Source organism: Castor canadensis, chromosome 11, assembly GCF_047511655.1.
Source record: "Castor canadensis chromosome 11, mCasCan1.hap1v2, whole genome shotgun sequence".
NCBI lineage: Eukaryota > Metazoa > Chordata > Mammalia > Rodentia > Castoridae > Castor > Castor canadensis.
The window spans coordinates 44,129,645-44,147,386 of NC_133396.1; the positions used below are offsets into that span (position 1 = coordinate 44,129,645).

At 49.7% G+C, this 17,742-nt stretch overlaps 2 protein-coding genes and 1 long non-coding RNA gene across 6 annotated transcripts in view; 1 reads left to right on the forward strand and 2 right to left on the reverse strand.

Moving 5' to 3' along the window:
- The window catches only part of Phf12 (PHD finger protein 12), a 40,488-nt gene extending 33,756 nt beyond the window's left edge, over window positions 1-6,732 (reverse strand). For both annotated transcript variants that reach the window (XM_074046492.1, XM_074046493.1), the window contains exons 1-2: window positions 6,103-6,732; window positions 5,275-5,456 (exon numbers count right to left, since the gene is read on the reverse strand). In XM_074046492.1, the coding sequence (XP_073902593.1) occupies window positions 5,275-5,456; window positions 6,103-6,168 (248 nt within the window). In that variant the 5' untranslated portion in view covers window positions 6,169-6,732. The remainder of the gene's footprint in view (window positions 1-5,274; window positions 5,457-6,102) is intronic.
- The window catches only part of LOC141413800 (uncharacterized), a 72,677-nt gene continuing 60,676 nt past the window's right edge, over window positions 5,742-17,742 (forward strand). Inside the window, exon 1 of the long non-coding RNA XR_012438702.1 lies at window positions 5,742-5,900. This is a non-coding gene — a long non-coding RNA (uncharacterized lncRNA). The remainder of the gene's footprint in view (window positions 5,901-17,742) is intronic.
- Sez6 (seizure related 6 homolog) overlaps window positions 10,043-17,742 on the reverse strand; it is a 43,194-nt gene continuing 35,494 nt past the window's right edge. For 2 of the 3 annotated variants that reach the window (XM_074046496.1, XM_074046494.1), the window contains exons 6-17: window positions 15,634-15,802; window positions 15,340-15,506; window positions 14,624-14,818; window positions 14,265-14,403; window positions 13,957-14,153; window positions 13,251-13,445; window positions 12,422-12,613; window positions 12,117-12,314; window positions 11,808-11,846; window positions 11,448-11,565; window positions 11,261-11,363; window positions 10,043-11,096 (exon numbers count right to left, since the gene is read on the reverse strand). In XM_074046496.1, the coding sequence (XP_073902597.1) occupies window positions 11,064-11,096; window positions 11,261-11,363; window positions 11,448-11,565; window positions 11,808-11,846; window positions 12,117-12,314; window positions 12,422-12,613; window positions 13,251-13,445; window positions 13,957-14,153; window positions 14,265-14,403; window positions 14,624-14,818; window positions 15,340-15,506; window positions 15,634-15,802 (1,745 nt within the window). In that variant the 3' untranslated portion in view covers window positions 10,043-11,063. The remainder of the gene's footprint in view (window positions 11,097-11,260; window positions 11,364-11,447; window positions 11,566-11,807; window positions 11,847-12,116; window positions 12,315-12,421; window positions 12,614-13,250; window positions 13,446-13,956; window positions 14,154-14,264; window positions 14,404-14,623; window positions 14,819-15,339; window positions 15,507-15,633; window positions 15,803-17,742) is intronic. The other variant, XM_074046495.1, reaches the window with a different exon arrangement.

Genomic DNA, 17,742 nt, shown 5'->3' on the forward strand with positions numbered 1-17,742 from the left:
AAAGTCACCCAGAAAAATTGAAACAGCAACATAAGAAACCACATTACAATGTTCTTTGCACGGAGATATACCATTTTGAGTGACTCTCATAAGACACTCTTTATGCACAGACACTAAACTGTGCTTAGATCAACCATCTTCTTTTAGGTAACATTAAGGTGGAGGGGGCTGGAGGCGTGGTTCAAAGTTGTAGAATACCTGCCTACCAAACCCTAGAACTCCCCCCAAAAAACCAAACAAAAACAAAAGATAAGGGAAGTGAAAAGGCACCCAACAGAATGAGAGCATATTTGCAAATCATATATTTGACAAGGGATTTATATCTAGAGCTCTTCTAACTCAATAATAAAAAACTGGGGGTATAGCTCAGTGTATAGTGCTTGCCTAGTATACAAAGGCCCTGGGTTTGATCCCCAGCACTGCAATAAATAAAGCAAATAAATAGGAAAGTAAAATGATGCAGCCACTTCGGAAAACAGCCTGGCAGTTCCTCCCAAAGGTTAAACACAGGGCTGGGAGGTGTGGTTCAAGTGGTAAAGTGCCTACCTACCAAACCAAAGGTTACATGTTAAGAGTTACCATACATCCAGCAAACCCACCTCTAAGTACACATTCAAGAGAAATTAAAAATTTCCATACTAAAATGTGCACCCAAATGTTCACAGCAACATTATTCAAAACAGCAAAGAGTAAAAACAATCCGAATGTCCATCAACTGATAAATGAATAAACAAAACTGGGATGGCTATCTAATGGAATATTGTTCAGCTATAAAAAGGAATGAAATACTAACAAAATGCTATGAGGATGAACACTGAGCCCTTTGAGATTGATTTTATACATCACTTGTACATTCACTCAAAGGTTATCAAAACCAGTGAGTTTCATTCAATACACAGTAGAAACTACTTAAATTCACTTTTAGTTCAAATTAGATAATTTACTGGATACTCCTCTGATGTGACTAAACAAACAAACAAAAACTCCTGGAAGCATACTTGACTAAGAATTTACAATAGACCAATGTGAATCACATCTCTAGATGCAAATGAAGGCAGTACACCCAAATATATATTTTGTGCATTTATGTCTATAAAAAGCATAAAGCATTTACAAAGGCCAAAAACTGTCCTCATATATTAGTGGAGCCCATTTGTAAAGTACTCTCAGAGCCTTACAGAGCAGCAGGACATTGATGAGATTATAACTGCATCTTACCTCTCATTAAGTATAGTAACTGATTTCAGGACAGGTCCCAAATGAAAATTTTTCCACAACAATACCACTAAATATTTGCCTTAAGTTAATCTAACCAGGCCTGCTGCTACATGCCTGTAATCCCAGCACTTGGGAGGTTGAGGCAGGATGATTACAAGTTCCCGGCCAGTCTGGGCTACATAGCAAGACTGTTTCAAAAAACAAAACAAAACAGAATAAAAAAGTCATTTTCTGCTTTGCAGAAAATCTATTCTAGATTCTATTCTACATGTGAAACCTTTGTTATGACTCACTGAAAATTAAATATGCAAAACTCCAAGCTGAGCTTAGTTTTGCCTGTGCACAGAGACCTTTTTACTCTCATTCTTCGAAAACCTCATTTTGGATTTTGCTGCCAACACCAGAGAGAGGAAAGCTGGCCAACAATTCCAAATATAACATGCGGAGGCAAATGCTACAGAAATCTGTCTGACGGGAAGGGACCATGCTGAGGTCTGCTGAGGTAGATGCACTTCTCAATCAGACCATTTTGGTCCCTGTCTTCTTTGGAGCAAAAATGCCATGAAAAAGCCACGTGAGGAAACCAGCCCATTTCCAGTCAACTTCATTACTAATGTCCTATGATACTCACTCCATTAAAGACAATAATCCTTTCCATCTCAAACAGAAAGATGGGTCAATGACAACTAAAGTTCCACCAGTTATTCTACTTTTTAACAGATTTTTAGAGATCAGAATTTTTGGAAAGCTCAATCTATGCATGACTATTTATGACAAAGGTCAGGTTCATCAGGGAACACTTAAAAACCTATCTTTCCAATTCTCCAGGGGCAGGCTTAGTAACCCCTGATATCATTCTTAATAATTGATAAATCAGTTAAACTTGGACAAAATCATTATAATATCACTTAAACAAAATGAAGACATTAGCTCTTCAATTTTAATTAAGTGAGGTCATAATACAATTTATTCCCTAACCCAGATAATCATTACAGAAACCCCACAAATAGAGCTCCTCATTTAACTGGAAGAGATGATGTTCTTCCTAATAGTGCACTGGCCCCTGAGAAAATACAAGACAATTAAAAAAACATATTTGACCAGTCATTTCCTTCAATAGTTGGTTTTAGAAAAAAAAAATCCCCTGTGGTTTATGGCTATGTCACTAAGCCCAGAAGGTAAAGTTTGCCTAGGAATCACTTCTGGAACATTTTACTAGATCCTGTTCACTATGAGGCAGACTGGCAAGGGACACTAGAGGAGCACAGTAGCACTGCAATTATGACCTACAGCATTTGTAAAATTCCAACTTTATTCCTGGACATTTTGTATGTAAGAGAAATTACCATTACTATGCTTATCCAAATAATTTACTCTTAACCAGTTCAAAAGGGAAGCAAGAGAAAACAGCCATACCCCTTACCTTGCTCCCATATGATACAAGTAAGAAATAATAGGACAAATTAGCTGGGCACCGGCGGCTCACACCTATAATCCTAGCTACTCAGGAGCATCAAGGTTCAAAGCCAGCCAATAGTTCACTAGACCTTATCTCAAAAAAAAAAAAAAAAAAAAAAAAGGACTGGTGGAGTAGATCAAGGTATAGGCCCTGAGGTTGACCTCACAACTCTGGCTGAGTTGGTTAATGAAGTACTTCACTTTTGCTGGAGAGTGTAAGTTACTAGGAGGCAGGAAAAGTGGAATAAACCGCACTTAATGAATGAAACTCATCCTGGAATTCCTGTCTAAAAGAAGACTTCCTGCCTTTTTACCAATACCTAGAATGTTTTGTGATTTAAATAATAACTCAGATAAGTAAATAGTACATGTTGGGACTGCTATCTTCAAAGGGAGAACTGAAGGTGTGAAAGGATCCCTATCTCATGTACTACCATTCTCAAATCTCTGATTACCAGTTCCCATTCAAGGTCTCAAAAAAGAAAGGGGAAAAAAAAAAAAAAAAGTATTCAATGAAAAAACGCACAGCCTGGGCAAGCCCGAGTCTCATCCTTTCTCCTGCCAGCTAAAGCGGAAACCGTTAATTTTTACAATTTGACAAGACTTAGACTCATCTAATTAAAAGATTCAGAGGTTAGCTTTTAGAATTTAAAAATCCAATCTCAGGAAAAATAGTGTAATTTTTCCCATGCCTCAGATTTCTAATAAGCAACAACTTTATTAAACAAATGAGACAAAAAATATAGAGCTTACCAAATGCTCACTCAACAGGGTTAACACCCGCTTCATCCTAGTATAAAACATTAGCCCACACTTCCAGTACATGTATCAAATAAAAATAAAAAAATGTAAGCAACCAGGAATAATTGGTAAGCAACACAACACATTCAGGTAGAATTCTCTTCTGTGTTCAAGGAACAGCAAAGGAAACTTGACCAGAGATTTTTTTTCCAGGTGGATTACACTTTAGAGGAAGTAAAGGCTACATAACCACAGACCCTTACTTCTGGTATTACTCACTTCGTAATAAAAACTTAAGGCCAGCAGGAAAGCTTCCTCCACGATAGTTTTTGTCCTGTAACATTACAAGCAAGATGGGGTGCTCTCCTAGGCAAAAGTGTCATGGGAATGATAATGGGAGTGTCCTACATAACTTCTGACCACAGACTTAATTTGCCCAGCATCAGTCATCTGTCTAATAAATGCTCCAAAACCTTCAATTAGCACAAATACAATAGGCACTATTCTACAAACTGAAAAAAGGAATGCGAACGGAACTGTGGAGAAACCTTAAAGGAAATTTGTTTTTCTTTTTTTAACAGAGGACTAAAAAAGACAACATAAAAAGCAAAAACTAAAACGAAAATCCCACTGGTGGGAACAAACGTTAACAGCCCCTCTTCTTCCCGCTCTCTCCAGCCTGCCTCCTCTCAGATGCCTGCCTCAGTCAAATGTTGTTGAACAACAGAACAAGACCCAGCAGATCTGGGATGTGGGATTTTTGTGAAGGTTAGAGGTGATGGAGTTTCAACTCTTGGCGGGATTGTTCTGGGTTGAACTGCTGAAGAGGATCAAGCATCGGGCTAACAACCCAGGTCCCTCCCCCTCCTTCGGTCTCTCCCCTCCCCTCGTTTCCAGAAAGGGCGGGGGGGGGGGGGGGCGGAAGAAGCGCACGCCTTTCTACTTCACAGCTTATTAAAAATGCCTTTCCGGAACCACAGCACACAATCGTGCCCCGGCAGCAAAGAATTTTGCGGCGAAAGGCTCGCGGATCCGAAGCGGAGGAGTGAAATCGGCGCCCAAGGGCAATTTTAATTGTCTAACCCGGTCCGATTTCCTAACAGGCAGCAAGCGCAGGGAGGGAAGAGGGAGGCAGCTCCAAGAGGCAACAAGGGCCAAGCCGAGACAGAGAAAGGGACCAAAGCGGCAAGATCCAAACCCCAGCCCCGGAGGAGCTTCTCCAGAAGGGACCCCGGGACTGCCCCCACCGTTCTCCGGGGAACGTTTGCAAATCATATATGCAGCCAAAATGGCGCTGAGAATAAAAATATAATTTAAAGGCAGGTCGCCATATTGTAAACAGAGAGGCAAAGAAGAGGCAGACTGGAGAGACACCCTCCATGATTTCCTCTACAGCCGCAAGCACCGGTTCGCCGGGGTCTGGACTAGGGAAGCTGGGCGGCGGAGGGCTCCGCGCACCCACTCGGAGGACAGCCCGGCCGCGCAGGAACCCTGAGGGCGGCGGGCGCGCGGCCGCTCAGCGGCACTGGACCCAGAGCTCCTCCCCTTCCTCCCCCGCCACTGCCGGGCGTACGCGGCCCGCTCGGTCCCGGCTCCCCCAGCGACTTCCAATCTCAGAAAGGGCTAGCCTCACTCCTCCCACACCCCCCCACCCCGAGGTCGGACCCCACTGCTCCACGCCGCAAAACGGCCGGATTCCCGCAGACACCCGGGGGCGGGGAGGTGCTCGCCCCAGCGGCTGCAGAGCCAGCTAGCGGCTGCAAACGCCCGTTATTTCGGCAGGCAGGGGCAGGCCGGGTGAAGGAATGTGTCGAGGGAGGTGCGCCAAGGGCCTCCAAAGGGGTCCCCAAGCCTTACCAGCACTGGAGATGGAAGGCGGCCGGGCAGTGGTCACAGCACAGGAGATCTCCACCTTCCTTGCAGCTATCGCAGCTGTCGTGATTGGTGGCCCTGCCGCTTCTCCGGGGCTCCTTCTCGGGCTTCCGACTCCGCTTTTCTGCCTCGTCCGTCTTGGGGGGAGCCAGCAGAGCTTGGATTTGCTGCACACACATACAAACGGCGTGTGTGCACACTCGCAGCTCCCGGGCGGTCCGTCGCCCCCCCGGTGCAGCTTCTCCGTCACCCACCCCTCTCCCTTTTGTCCTTCTTCCTCCCATCCAGGCTGCTCCCAGAACCTCTCAGCCCCCGGAACCAGGGAGAGCCCACCCTAACCACGTTCCTGCAACACAACAAGGAGAAAAGCTTCTTCTAAATGGGGAGGATCAGGGTAGGGGGATGGGGAAAGGGTGCGCGGTTCTCTTCTCGCCACTTCCTTGTATGGACAGTGGGGGACTCCAAAGCCCGGCTCGGGAGAGGCCCGAAGCCCGGTACCCGGACATGCTGGGAGAAGCACAAAGGGACCGACAAGAAGGGGGTGGGGAGGTCCGCCGGTGCAACGAGATGGAGTGGGCTGAAGTCTCGGGAGAGCAAGTCGAGGGCGGCGGGTAGGTGAAACTGCTGCAAACGTCCTCGGAGGCTGAGCTCAGCCCCCCAAATTGCAAAGACGGGAGGGAAAGGTTGGGTGAGGAAGAACCCCCCTCCCCCCCCGGCCCTCTGGCGCTTCGAGCTTAGGGCCGGCTTTGTGGGTCGGAAGGCGGAGGTTCCCTCCCGGCGCTGGGGGAAGGGGATGAGGAGGGCCACTCTTACCTCCATCAGCCCCCCCGACGTGTCCAAGTCGTACACGATCGTCTTGGTCTCCATTTTCTCCCACATTCATCCACCTCCCGAGCTGGGCGCTCTCTGCTCCGGCCCCCCCAACCCCGGGGGGAGGGGGGAAACGGGGGAAAGGGGTGCTTTTGACCCCGGCTCCCCTTCTCTTTTCCCAACACCGGTCCCGACTTCCTCGCCCTGCTCCCCCCCTCCCCCCGGCCCCCAGTCCCTGGGACGGCAGCGTCCTCCCCACGGGCCGCGAGGGGGGTAGCAACCCCTCAGCCCTGGCCCGGCGGCTGGCTGCAGAGTGGGTCCCGACTCCGGGAGTCAGGCCTCGGCGGGGCCTAGTCCCACAGCCTAAAGCCGGCTCTGGCGACCGCTGGTCCGGTCGGGAAGGCTGGCGGGCGCTGCCATCCCGGGGTTGGGGGGATCGGAGCGGGGGTGAGAGGTTAGGTGAGGTTGTGGTACGTGAGGTGACTGGGGGGAGGGTGATGGGGGGTGGTCCCCGGGCTCCGCCTCTCGCCGCCGCCGCCGTCTGCGTCCCGGCTGCCGCGCACTTGGCGCAAACTTACCGCGAGCGCCCGCAAAGCCACCCGCGCAGGCGCCCCGGGATCGCCGCTCGCCGCGCGCAACCGCAGTGACAGCCGGCGGCTGGGCTCCCGCGCAGCCGCGGAGAGGGGATACCCCCCAGCGCGCAGCCGCGCTGGCATTCGTCTGGAGCCCAGAAGCCCCGCCTTTCTGTCCTGCGCCAGCGTACTGAGCTAGAAGGGCGGGACCTATGCCCGCGCGCAGGCGTCTGGGAAAGCTCGTAGGGGTCACGGCGCAGCTGCAGGAACTTGGGGACGCTTCACCCATTGGTGTTTGTGTGTAGACCGAGAGGAGTCTGTTCCCGCGCAGGCGTGTTGGGGGTGCTCCCTTCTCGCTCCATAACAACACAGCCATCTCCCGCGCAGGCGTATTGTCACCTGCAGGCCCTCACAAGAAAGCTTCTCTTTTCGCCATTTTGATAATGGGATATGAACTGCCATGCCCTTGGGAGTCCTCAGGCATGAGTAGGGAGGAGCAAAGTGTGGTGTTGAATGGAGCTGGTAGGTTGTCTGCGAAAGCAGTATTCATGGGGATGTTGTAAATTGTTTGATTCCAGCATCAGGTGTGGCTGGACCAGGTCGCCATATTGGTAATGAGAAAAAAGCCATTACGACAAAAAAACGACGCTTCTGGTGGCGGGTTGGGTAACTTTCTTTCCGTTCCTGACAGTTAATTTTAGCCTGTGTATCCCTGCCTTGCATGGTGGTGACACCGAGGAGAATTCCACCTGCCCCTTACTACCCTTTCTGGAGCACTGAGCCTAAGTACTGCTCTTCCAGAGGAAGCCAAAAGCTGAGCGTGTAATCCTGACAACGCCCAGCTAACCTGCCTGCAGCGGACTCCAACGCCCAGTTTACAACGCGCAAAGGGTTCAAAGGGCGAGTGGGGGCGCATTGTACCCTGGGATCAAAAATCGCGATAGGTTTGATGGATTGTGGGAGTCGTAGTTCCGTGTGCGTGCGATGCACTATACGGTAGGATGGACTGGGGGGGGGGGGACCGTGATTAGCCTGTCGGGAAGGGCTTTTCAGAGCTGACGTGCTACATCCTGGGATTTGTAGTCTGAGGTCTTCACCACGAATTCTGGGAGGGGATTCGTGCTTCCCTCAGGGCGCCCGCCCTTCGCCTTGGTTAGATATGGCCAGATACCGCTGCCTGATTGTGGATGAAATAGCTGAGAAGGGAGCTTCATGGCTGTGCCTATCACTGGGCACTTAATTGGCATTGTTGAGATGCAGCTGTGTCCTGCCTACTTTCAATGTTACTGCACACAGCATTCTCAGAGTCGTAAAACTGGAATTAGCTTAGAGTCTGTGATTTAATCCCTTCATTTCCAGATGCACAGAGAGGAATTTGCCTAGATTAAGTAGTGAATTTATGGCGAACCTAGGAACGAAACAGATTTCTTGATTCACAGGCCATTGTTCACTACACCAAGTTTACTGCCTCCGAGGAATTGTTGCTGCTCCTTCTTTGGGGGACAGTAAGGAGGATGAGCTAAATAGGGTGTGGCTGCCCACATGTGAAGTCTTAGGTTTGTTTTTCTGACTAAAGGTCCTCAGTTGATGGCCATGAAGGAATAAGGTCAGGGGAGAGAATATCATATAAATTGACCGTTCTCTACTTTCTGTCAGTCTCAGCCAACAATAGGCTTTAGTGTCTGTGGACCTGAGCTATGACCCTCTGAGAAGAGAGGGCCAACCTATGTTGCTTGTATGGAAAAGGTCAGGCTTTATCTCTCCTGGGGCTGTACTTTATACCACAAGTCCTCAGAAGTTGAATCCTCATGTGCTCCTCTCATTGGCTTCCTTCCTACTGCTCAGAGCCCAGCTGTGCTGCTGTGTCAGCCTGAAGACATTACAGAGTCCAGAAGTAAGCCATTGATCAACATCAGTTGCAGCTGAGAACAGGAGCAGGTCATGGGCTAACGAGGGAAAGTAAGACTTGGCTCTATTGACAAGTATGGGGGTGGGGAACTAATCACTCCACACACCTTCCTTTTGCAGGGGGGCGGGTACTGGGATTTGAACTCAGGGCTTCACACTTGGTAGGCAGGCACTCTACCATTTGAGCCACTCCATCAGTCCCCCCACCCCCCTTTCCTCTTTGAGCTTGGAGGATGAGGTCAGCTCAGTGGGGGCAGAAGTTGGTGCCACCTTGGAGAGCTCCAGCCCTGGATGTTCAAGGGGAACTGGGAGAGCAAGCAGGTGGAATGCAGATACCTTTGAAAACGACCTCTTGTGTTTAATATAGGCATTGCACTCTGCTTGATCTGGAGTTTCTCCAATATTCAAAGTGGATTGTGCTAGAGCAAGGGATGGGCAGCATTTGTGGTCTAGACCTTATCACTGGACGGCTATAGAAGCAGAATGTGCTAGTTACTGCTATTATTTCTTTCGGGGACATTTGTCTTCTGGGTTTTCATAACTCCATTACCTGCCTCCTGATATTACTTCAGAGAATAGCCATGCATATACATACTGGGGACCAAAACTCCTTTCATCTCAGGAAGTTCTGGGGGTCATCAGGAAGGGGCAAACTTAAGTAGATCTGGTTTGGTCACCTCTCTGAAGAGCTTGCAGGCAGGGCTTTTACCTGTCTTAGGAGTCATACCCCTAAGCTGCATTGCATCTAGTCTTGACAATCGATGTTTTCTGAGGCCAAGCCAAAATAGGGCCTCATGTCTAGGGGGTTAATTATCTGGCTCCTATTCCAATTTCCCAAGCTTTGCTTGCTTGGAAAGAAGGGGAAGGAGAGATGCATCAGACTTTCTGGGTCTTGTCAGCAATCCAGTGGCATTGAGAAGGGGTTAGGGAGTGTGCCACCCTATAGTTCTAGATTTGGCAAAGAGGAGCTGGGTGCCACTGGCTTATGCTTGTAATCCAATCTACACATGAGGCAGAGATCAAGAGAATTGCAGTTCAAAGCCAGCTCGGGCAAATAGTTCACGAAACCCTATCTTGAAAATACCCAACACAAAAGAGAACTGGTGGAGTGGCTCAGGTGTTAGAATGCCTCCCTGGTAAGCATAAGGTCCTGATTCAAACCCCAGTACCAACAACAAAATATATAGATTTGGAAAAAAGGAGTAAATGAGACATTGGAGTGGATGAGCAGTTGGGTTCCTGGGTTTCCACATTCCTATGGCATTAGCCATTGTGGCTTATCATTTTACCTGCCATTTGTTGCATTGACTTTTTGGGACAGTGATCCCTATTCAACTCCATGTAACTGTTTCATAAAATCTGGGGATGATTGATGGGTGGGTTCAGCATGCCTTCAGGTCCTGAGGTCCACACCCCATTTATTTACCCTCTCCCCTCCAAGAAAGCACCATCCACTTGGCCATTGTTTAATTTTTTTTTCAAAAACACCTTTTTAATAAGTAAACAACAGAAATAAAAGATTGTTCTCTGGCTGGAGTCCAGACCCCATATAATACATTACATGTACAAAGTGGCCTTCAGCCAGCTCCTAGGCTTCTTCCTGGGACTCTCCAACCCTCTGCTCCATGCCAATTCCTGGGTCCTTGGACTTCTGCTCCTCTCCAGAATATGCAGGCCTACTGCCCTTATGCCATAACACAGTGGCAGTAGGGGAAGCCTGGCAAGTGGCTTAGAGGAGGAACTAGTGAAAAGGGGATGTTTTTAACAGCTAGATAAACATAGGGAAGAACTCTCCTTAGGATATTGGGCTGCCAGGGAGCAGTGGGTGTCCTGCTTTGGTGTGGAGCATGAATACCTGGTGAAGCCCAACCTGAGCTTGGGGTAGAATCTTTAGGATCCCTTAAAATTATTTCTTCTACTGAGATGGGGCAGAAGGCAGGACTGTCCAATTCTGGGGCTTTGGAGAAGGACTAGAAACCTCCCTGAGGGACTGATGTTGGCATTCCAGGTCACCGTTGAGAGCAATTTTGACTACTGGTGTAACCCTGTGAGTAGTACCCTGGTGCAGTTTCCACCACTGTCAAGTCAGCCCTGCTGGAGGGTCCTAGACACCAGGGCTAAATGATGGCCATGAGGAGAAAGGTATTCCTGGGCTGCCTGTGACTTCCAGGCAGGAGGGTCAGGGCACAGGGGAGGTCAGAATGCTGGCTGTCGATGATGTGCTGTAGCTGTGTTCTCAAGAGTCAAGTGCCCCCTGACTTGGGCCCATGGAAGGGCCCTAAGTGGGCAACAGTGCCAAGAAAATAGGTCATGGTGGGCATTGCAGGCAGGGAAGGGCACAACTTCTTGAGGGATTGATGGCATCTCTTCCCAGGTGGTATATACAGAAGGTGGAAGGACAGCAGGAAGCTGGGAGCACTGCTACTGGACTGTGGTGCAGGGCTGAATGAGTGTCCCCAGGCTGCCCCCACCTAGATGGAGACTTCATATTCTCTCATCTCCTGCAAAGGAAAGAGACTTCTGGGAGTTGGAAACTTGTGTAAGGTTTGCCAGACCATAATCCATGTTCCCAAGGAAAAGGGATTCATTGAGAGGGTTTAGCAGGACCCTCAGGGCTATCTGCCCAAAGGAACAGAGGATTGAGTCCTGGAGAGGGTGTTGAGGCTGGTATGGGTACTTACTCCAGTCTCGTAAGTTGGATTGTCAAATGCTGACTCCATGGTGATGCGGTTGTAGGGGCGAGGATGTGTTCGGGATAGCTGCAGGGGACTTTTTCCCTGGAGCCTGTGGAGCAGAGAAACTTATGAGTCAGGAGTGTAGGGAAGGAATGAGTCAGGTGTGCAGAGAAGGAAGAGAACCCAGACTCACCTGGAGAAGTAGAGGTAGACACCTCCCACCAACAGTACCATTGCCACCAGTGGCAAGAAGATGGCAGCTGCAATGTGGGCAGCATCCAAGGTGCTGGAAGCAGTAGGTGTCTTGGCAACTGAAAACAGAGGGTGGGATTGGAGCAGAGGTCCTTGTTCACCTGAAGGCCATTTTCCCTCACCTCTGCCCAACCAGATACCAGTTCCCTCTAACTGGCTGGGGGAGGGAAGAAACTTTTTGCCCTTCCCTATCCAAGAGCACTCTTTCTCTGCCTTCTATATTTGGGAGTCCATGACCTGAGAGCTATGAGAACCAGATGCAGGGAGATCACTTTCCTGGCCCTCAAATGTGGGGACTCACCATCGAGGCTACGGCCGCTGTAGAACCCATCCAGAGAGGCTAGAACAAGAGGGGAGGACAAAGGGCAGTGGATGAGCACAATGGGCCAAACCACTAGTGCAAGGAACAGAGATAGTGGGCTGATCATGGGGAGTATTTGTCCAAGAAGAGCCCACTCCAGCATTTGTCTTAGTGATGCTAGGTCAGAAGAATTTGGGAGAAACTGGGAAGACCAAAAGTAACATGAAAGGATAATGGGCAGGTGGTTCTGATTCTCAACATTGGTCATCTTTGCTGGGTAGGACTTTGGGGGAGTGTCAGGGCACTCACCAGCTCTACAGATGGGCGGTGGATCACTCCAATGCGAGGGGTGCCCAGGCACACACTTGATGCTGGCCTGGCCTTTAAGCACATAACCAGGGGCACACGAGAAGTGGACAGTGGCTCCTGCTGGGTGTAAGCGCTTCTCAGGACTGCGGGCACCATTCTCTGGGGCACTGAGGCCATGGCATGGCTTGAGCTGTTCCGCTGCAAAACAGTCATAATGTAGTGAGGGTGCCACACACCTAGCCTCCAGGGGCAGTGTTTTATCTCCTACCAAAGACTCCTCGTCCTCCTAGGCATCTGACACTTACGGAGACATTTGGGGGCCCGGTCACTCCACTTGGGGCTGCCAGCCTGGCGGTCATGGCAGGTGAGGATGGTGCTACCCGTCAGCACAAAACCTTGGTCACAGATATACTGGACAGTTGCCCCCACAGGAAACTTGGGACTGGATATGAGGCGTCGGCTGTGTTCCACATCCCCAGGGTCATGGCAGGAAGTCACTGTGGATGGAGGATGATAGAAGTGGCTGAAGGAGGACTCAGCAAATGCCAGTCCACCCTGACTTTGTTCTAAGATGCTAACATCTTCATATAATATGACTCCACCCTTTACTTAAATTTTTCTACCTTTTTTTCCTCACAGTGCTGGAAATCAAACCTAGGGTTTCACACATGCCAGGCAAGCACCCTACCATTGAACTACATCCTTAGCCTTTTTTTGAGACAGGATCCCATTATGTAGCCCAGTCTGGCCTCAAACTTGAGATCCTTTTGTCTCAGCCTCCCCAGTGCTGTATTACAGTTATGTACCACCGTGCCTGATTGTCTACTGTTTTACAGATGTTATCCCCTCCCCATTCATTAGGGTCAAAAACCTATTTGTCTCTTTCCCATTCATTAGGGTCAAAAAGTACTAACTGGCCATCCACCAGGAACAAAATACTTGGTATACTGATAACACTACAGGAAGGTATTATCTCCATTTCACAGATAAGGACACTGAGGTTATGAAAGATGAAAGAACATCAAGGATAGCAGATAATAGACTGAGGACAGGTACTAGACTCTCTGTCAGGATCCAGGAGAAAGGATTGGAGGTTGTGTTGGGCAGGGGAGCATGGGGAACAGGTACACTCACCCCTCTGGCATGAGGGCAGGTCCTCACTCCAGCTTAGGTCCCACTGGCACATGAGAACACTGGATCCTACCACCTGGTAGCCAGGGTAGCACTGGTAAGTGACCACAGTACCATGCACAAGTTCAGGCTGTGACGGGCTCTTCCAGCCATTGGGGATCTCAGGCAGCTCCGGACATGTATCATTGCGGGGCACCTCTGGGGGCACAGAGGTGGCATGATACAATCCCTCAGTTGACTTCAAAGTGACTGTGCTAGCCCCCTTCCCTGAGGGCACTCTGGTTCCTGTCCCTTTGACCTGGTCTAGACTGGCCTGGGCAGGCTCAATGATTCATCCCTCTCTGTTGTCCCTGACATGGCTTTGTCTCCAAGATTCCAGGGTTATCGTCTTGGCCTTGGCCTTGCTTTCAAAAGCACATTGGCCATTTCCTCAAGCCTGAAAGATGGGGCCAAGTAGGGTGAGAAAAATGGTCACTCTATTCCAGATTGTCAGAAAAGTAGAAACCAACACCTTTTCTTATTTCCCTATTTTTGTTCTTCCTGCTGCTTCCCCAAACCCCTCCTGCTACAAGAGAAGGCTTCTTTTCTCTGGTGACATCTGGTGCCTTTCCCGCTTTCTCTTGTCAGAAGGAGCACTTATGCTACTTGATACCCTGGCCTCTTTGACCTGCCATAGTTTGGGGTCCGAGTGAGGCAGGGACAAGCTCACCGAAGAAGTGAATGACAAATCCTTGCTGGTAGCCCAGCACTGAGGTCCCAGGGTCTGACTGGAACTGGATGGTGACATCAGCCATGGAGGTAAAGAGCTTGAAGTGGCCACGGGGCCCTGAGTACTGTCCCAGGACCCGGGCTGTCAGGTCATCCCCATCATAGAAGGTCAGTACATCACCAGGGCCTATGCGGAGCCTGTGGAGCAGGATGGTCAGGGCAGGGCAGGCCTGGGGACCCCAGGGTGGGCAAGACAAGAGATGTCCCCCGACCTCAGGAATTGGCTTGCCTGACCCAGTAGACACTCACACTCGGACATCCAGCATGATGCGTTTGTCCTCTTCCACATGCACACCCCAGATGCAGTCCTGTCCACGGCCATAGGGCTCTGGCCAGTTGGGGGAGAGCACCACGCCGGCTGAATCTGTAATCTCCCCGCTGCACACAGCTGGAAGGCAGGGGAGGCCCAGGAGGTACATCCCCTCTGCATTCTCCCCCCAACCCCAGTGCCATGTTCTGGGACTGCCACCTGCCCACAGGAGTCTTCTCCCATTGTTGGGAGCCCCCACCTCCTCCTAGGGCCCCTGTGCCCCCAGGCTCTGCAGCTTGCTCTTTGGTAGCCACCCTGCTCACTGCCCCAGCAGAACCACCCACAGGTGCCTACTGACCTCTGCAGGCTGGCTCTGTCTCATTCCACTGCGGGTCATGTGGGTCAATGCACTCGATAATGATGGAGCCCTGTTCCAGGGTGTAGCCAGGGTCACAGCTGAACTCCACAGTGGTACCCACGGGGTAGGAGGGTGCACTGCTGCTGAAGTTGCCATATTTGACAAAGGGCTCATAACAGTGATCCTGCTGAAAGGCTGAAAACCACAGGGCCCAGCCAAGCTCAGCCTCAACTGAGATAGGCTGAGCAGGCATCCTTCTGTTTCCCTTCCCAGGACCTTTCTTCCTCAGTGCAAATGTGTGTCCTGGGCTTAGAGCAGAATGTAGGGGGGACTGGGACAGTCCATTGCATCCATCTCTGTTATGCTCAGAAGGCTGTTTTGAATATCATTGTATTCCCATTGCCTAGCTTTGTGCTCAGCAAATGGCTTTTTTTGTGAGTTAATGAGCCCATGCATGCATGCATTGGTCTAGAGTGTCTCTTGCAGCAGTTCTCCTTCCCCAAGTAGAACTTCCCCAAGTGTTGGTGCCTATTTTAATTTTTTAAATCTGTAGAATTCACTCTCTTGGGTCAAGAGGCTCAAGGCAAGGGGTTCCTGCAAACTTGGAGTGGGAGTCCTCGACCAGAAGAAAGTGGTAGGGAGGGGGAGTGATGGAAAGGAGGCAGTGACAGAGAAGGTATGGGAGAAGGTCCCCCATTAGGTCCCAGCAGGCTCACCCTCATAACGCAGGGCCATCCCTGCAGCTGCCCCACTGCTATCCGTACTGAGTTCCACGAAGAAGTGTCTGCCGGAGCTGAGAAGGCCCTCGATGGGCAGGTATTCCACCTCGTAGGAATCATATACTGGTGGAGCCTCCACGTTGTCCCCATTGCGAATGATGAGCCTGGGCCAGGAGAGTGGCAGCTATCTAGTTGCTGAACCAGGTGGATATGGCCGCAGGCTTGGGGAGGGTCCCTCCAGCAGGGTATCACTAGGCCAGGCACTCTCATCCCACCAGGACAGCCCCTCACCTGTCATCATCCTCTGCTAGGGAGACCTTCTCAAAGTGCAGGTGCAGCCGCTGGCTTTCAGGAGCCTCAAGCAGCCAGTGGCAGGTGAGGTTGTTACTATAGTTGCTGGGGAAGCCCGGGGAGACAATACGGCCAGTGGTGGCATTGCGGATCACTCCACCGCAGGCAGCTGTGAGACAAGGATGAACTTAGCCTGGGCCCCTAACTGCATCCTAGGCAGCCTCACAAACTCTCCTCCCTAGGCCTGTTCCCTCTGCATAGGGCAGCCAGGACCTCCTTCCATCTTTGCTGTCATAATCTTGAAGGCCAACATTTTAGTCCAAATGACCCTGCAGCCCCAGGCAGCCTCGACTCTAGAATCTTACCTCCTAAATGTTCACACCTCTGAAACTTTTCATATGCAATTTTCTTTCCTTTTTTTTTTTTTTTTTTGTGGCACTGGGGTTTGAACTCGGGGCCTCATGCTTGCTAGGCAGGTGCTCTTACTGCTTGAGCCACTCTACCAGCCCCAATGTGCAACTTTCTTGACTGTAAGTAGATCTGTACTGCCTACTTTGTGGCCCTGGGTAAGTCACTTCCCCTCTCTGCTGATTCCTCTAAGATACTTTCTCTGACTCAACCCCAGGCAGACTTTATTAAGTTAAAGCTCTTAGTCTTAGCTCCAACTTTTTTGGGTACATCTGGTACCTCTGTCCCTTCTTTTTTCTTTATTTGTCTTTTTTTTTCTTCCTACCTATATCCTGTCCTCCTTCCCTTCCTGCTTTTAAAAAAATTTTTTTTGAGACAGGGTCTTGCTATGTAGCCCAGGTTAGGCTAGAACTTGTGATCCCCTTGCTTTAGCCTTCTGAGTGCTGTGATTATAGGCATGTATTACCATACTTTTCATGCCACTTTTCTAAAACCAATTACTTGCCTTGCCTAGCATGAGGCCCTAGGTTCGATCCACAGCACTACAAAGTAAGTTAATAAATAAAACGAACCCATTTATTTGTTTGGGTTTGTCTCTTAACTGGGACCCTTGGAAAGGGAGGGGGGCAGGTCTTTTCAGATCAGGTACAGAATTGTTATTCAGTGTTGGCTGAACAAAATGAGTGAGTGAATATAAAAAGGGAGGCAGGACTAGACCAGGGATGACCAACACCTGATGTGCCTGCCATCCACCCCCAAACCTTGGACCCTTGGCAGACCCTGCTAGACAGAGATGGCTTCCAGCATATTCCACAGGAGGTCTGCAGGCTTCACTTCACTGTCATTCCTGGGGTGATCCCTAACGGCTTCTCCAGACTGACCCCTGTGGCTTGGGACTGTCCGGTCCTCTCAAGGAGAAGCTGAGTAGCTTTCCTGGGTCCAACTGTGAGGGTTACTTGGTTACTTGGCCACAAACTCCTGGCAAGTAAGTGGGGCAGAGAAGAGGCCTCAGCAGGAGGAGGTGACTGGTTCCAGGCAGTGCTCTTCCCTCCTGGACACATAGCTCCCTGCCCTTCCACTCTCAGAAACCAGATTAACGTGGTCCATACACACTACCATTGTCTCCAAATGTTCCAGCCAGCAGAATATTTAATCTAATAAGGGTCTTGGGGCCTGGGTTGAGTCTCTTCTCACCTTGTCTGGGAAATCACATCCTTAACTTGGCTTAAAACCACTCAGTGGCTGTTTCCCTCATGATAGAGTTTAAACTCCAAACGGCATTCAAGCTCTTTATGTATCCAACTCTCTCCACTCAGTTTCAGTCTCTTCCCCCATTCCCTCTCCAGGCACACCTGTATCCTCACTGAATCATGCTGTTTTGTGCCTCCACACCTTCACATATGCTGTTCCAGGAATCCACACTCCCCCCAAACTAGCATTTCTGGAAGCCTTCCTTGTCTCCTCCCTCAGTTTGGAGCTGTTCTCCCTCACCTGGATTTCCACCATATCTGAGGTCACCCATATCACAGTGTTCTCTGCACTGAGCTATCCACTAGTCTTTCCACTAAACAGCTCCTCAAGGGCAGAGAACATGTCTGTCTTATTGTACTCTGATTGTGACTAGCACTAGGAAGAGTTTATAGAATGAAATAAGGTTTAAAAGCAGAAGCCCTTTCCTCTAAAAAACAAAAACAAAAACAA